The sequence below is a fragment of the Triticum urartu genome, chromosome 2A (genome assembly GCF_056163025.1).
Source record: "Triticum urartu cultivar PI428250 chromosome 2A, HENAU_Tu73, whole genome shotgun sequence".
NCBI lineage: Eukaryota > Viridiplantae > Streptophyta > Magnoliopsida > Poales > Poaceae > Triticum > Triticum urartu.
Genome location: NC_141874.1, coordinates 350,593,113 through 350,596,318, shown reverse-complemented (window position 1 = coordinate 350,596,318; position 3,206 = coordinate 350,593,113). Strand labels below are relative to the sequence as shown.

General features: G+C 52.7%; 1 protein-coding gene across 1 annotated transcript; it reads right to left on the bottom strand.

Annotated features, from left to right (window-relative positions):
- Positions 1-771: 771 nt before the first annotated feature.
- LOC147985073 (uncharacterized) lies at positions 772-2,794 on the bottom strand. Its single transcript, XM_087541393.1, has 4 exons — positions 2,552-2,794; positions 1,750-2,431; positions 1,501-1,668; positions 772-1,355 (listed from the first exon to the last, which is right to left on the bottom strand). Exons 1-4 carry the CDS (start codon positions 2,792-2,794, stop codon positions 772-774), a joined length of 1,677 nt encoding a protein of 558 aa, XP_087397519.1.
- Positions 2,795-3,206: the final 412 nt, after the last annotated feature.

Sequence of the window (3,206 nt, the reverse complement as noted above, 5' to 3'; positions counted from 1 at the left end):
CTTCGCCTGCCGGCCTTTCTGCCGACTACTGGGGCCCGCCGACTGATCGGCCCCGCCAACTGGTCCGGTACGGAGCCGACAGGCCGTACCCGCCGCTTGCGGGTCTTACCGGCTGCTGATTACTGTAGCCGTGCTTCTAATGACGTAGGCCTGGTCATGGGGTCGTGGCTACAGCCCTGCCGCCTGGCGGGTGATCACTGCAACCACTCCTTGTCTCGTCTAGTTAATGGCGCGGGGGACCCGTGGGAGGGGCGGGCCGACTCCCGGGGGCCGGCTCCCTACGGGTCCGACTGGTGGCGCTTTTGCTGTCTTCTGGACTCTCGCTGACCTATAGGGCCCGTCATCCGTGGACCGTACTGACAGGCCGTCGTGGGTGCAGGACTCCGCCCACTATTGTTGATGTCAGGGATGGCATGGCAACAATGCCGCGCCAGAGATCTCCATTGGTACGGCGCACTGTGGCCTAGCCATCCCCTGGAAAGGGGAGGGAGTGGGCTTCACTGTTGCCACTCCCCGTCCCATCACCCCTGATGAGGGCATGGGCTTCATTGGTGCCGTGGGCCGACTCCCCGTGGCCAGCTTCTCTGGAAGCCGCCAGGCGAGAGTCGGCCAGTCTTGACCTCGCCTCTAGGACTCGGCCGCATGTGGGTAGTCGACTGTTCCTTCAGCCGGCCTCCAGAAGGCGGCTCTTCATCCTGGCATCTTGAGGGGCGCAGTCAGCCCCGATGTCTTGAAAGGTTCGGGGCCTCGGGTTAGCCTACCCGTGGCCCGTTACTCCGACACTTCTTCATCTGGTGCCAAGTAGTAGTTCTGAGTACCTTTAGTGCGGTAGAACCACTTCTCATCAATATGAATGAAATTGTACATGCCTTTAAATGTTGGTTCCTCAGGCACACTTAGTTCATCCAACATGGATAAACAAAACCGAATCCGACCTAGCTTGTTGTCATCAGTCAGTGTGGATTTAATTGAATTTGTATGGTGCATCAGTCTGTCCTCCTTCACCCTTCTCCATAATGTTGTCTTCGCCATTTTAAGCTCATTAGCAAGATCTTTGAGCGTAGTTCTTTTGCTCAACTCAATCTGTTTTATCGCATCCGAATCAAACGGTATCTTCTTGTGGCCACAAGTTTTCACCATTTTGTTTGCTACCCCATGAATACCACCAGCTCGCTTGCCTTTCAACCATATGTTTTGAATAGTCCGGTAATTAACTTGACAAAGCTCTACCACCTCCTCAACCACCCCTTGGTTTAGTCCGCCTTGATTTGTCCGCTCTAATACCATGGCATAAATTTCTTGCTTTTGATTGTCTGGGTACCATTTTTGCTTCTTTTTTCTATTAGCATTTGAGCCTACAGAACATTTGGAACAAGAACTGAATTACTTCCAGCTAAAATAACTAACATTCTCTAGAAATTATCAAGAATTTAGTGGCATAGATTACTCATAGTGACATCAAACAAGGACTAACTTAAATAACTCATGGAGTGGACTAACCATTGTTGCTGCTGCTGTCAGCTACTTCAGCTAGTACTATAGGGTCACTCTCTGGAACAACACCTTTGTTCAACTCCACACAGATGCATGGGTTAACGCTGCCGGCGGGACTGGTTGCATCATTGCCGCTGCCATCTACCAAAGATGGAACACCTTCAGTACAATCACCTTGGTTAACGTTGCCGGCAGGGCTGGTTGCATCATTGCCGCTGCCATTTACTAAAGATGGAACACCTTTGGTACAATCACCTTGGTTAAGATTGCTGGCAGGGCTTGTTGCATCATTGTTGCTTCCATTTAGCAAAGATGGAACAATTTCGGCACAGCTGCCTTGCCACTTCGTCAGAGCCGGCCGCATTCTGCTACGACCAGCCAAGCCCAAGCATTGACGACCACATCGAGCGTCACTGGCATCCCCGATGGAATTGTCCTCACCTCCACGGACACACCCGACGACAGGACCAGCCAGTAGCACCACACACACGTGTTTAAGCACGACATCATGTGCACCACGAGCACATCCGAGACCCGTGTGCACACTGGCAGCTTCTACCCCTTCCGAACCATCGCATCCACCACCGGCATCTACTCCATGGCCTGAATTGTGTGCGGACATAGAACCTACCGCATCAACTCCTTGGTCACCGGTGGTGATGTTCGCGAGATGGCAGGGGAACATGACAATCATTCCCTGGATGAATACTTCATCGATACGGCGCGCACGAGAATCTATAAGAATATGTTCACCGTCAAAGAGATAGGCCCTAGTGGTACCAAGCCGAATCACCCCCGGATAGAAGGTCTGCGTACTTCTGAGCGAAACCGTCGTGCAAAAGCACACCGGCCACCACTTCTCTACTGGATTCACTGGCGGCTTGCACTGTATTCCATCCTCTGCGTGGCCTCGTCCACCAGCGCCTCGGCGATTGACCTACGCAGAGATGGTGACACAACGGGTCAAGTATTACCCCGGAATACATGACCAGGTTGAAGGAATATGGAATACATATAGTACGTACCTGTGAAGACTGTGTTGCATCCACTACGTGGCCGCGTCCGTCGGCATGTTGCCCTCGCGCGCGTCCGCGCCCGCCTGCGTGTTGGCCGTGGCCGTGCCCGCGTCCGCGCCCGCCGGCACGTTGGCTGTGCCTGCGTCCGCGCGGCCCCGCGTCTTCCGCCGGCGTGCATACGTCAAGTCGCCCGTGCTCGGGGGAAGCACCTCGCGTGTGTTCCAAGAGGTCCACCTCATGGTCGGCTTCTTTGCTGGCATCAAGTCGATCATGCTGGCGTCCATTGCCATCATGGAGCGCATGCTCAACTTCTACATGGAGCCCGCAATGAAAAAATTATCCCGCAATTACCGCAAAAAAGTGAGATTACAGAAGAACATACCGTCATCGGAAGCTAGCCATCCATAGTCGTATCCAAGATCACATGCACTGCCTTCGTTCTCCTCTATTGAATCCCAATTAGGTGCTGGATGCAAGTCTAGATCAACCATTTTTTTGTTGGCCATGTACTGAAAGAAGGGGTGAAATGAAGAAAAACAGGGGGTTGACTCATTTTGTACATGAAAACATATTTCAAAATCTTCATTGTCTTGGTGCCAAGTCACTTCCCTCCCTTTTTCTGATGGCCGCACGAACACATGGGTACTCATTTTCGTATAGGAGGCAAGACAATTTTTTGCATCCCTGATTTGTTGG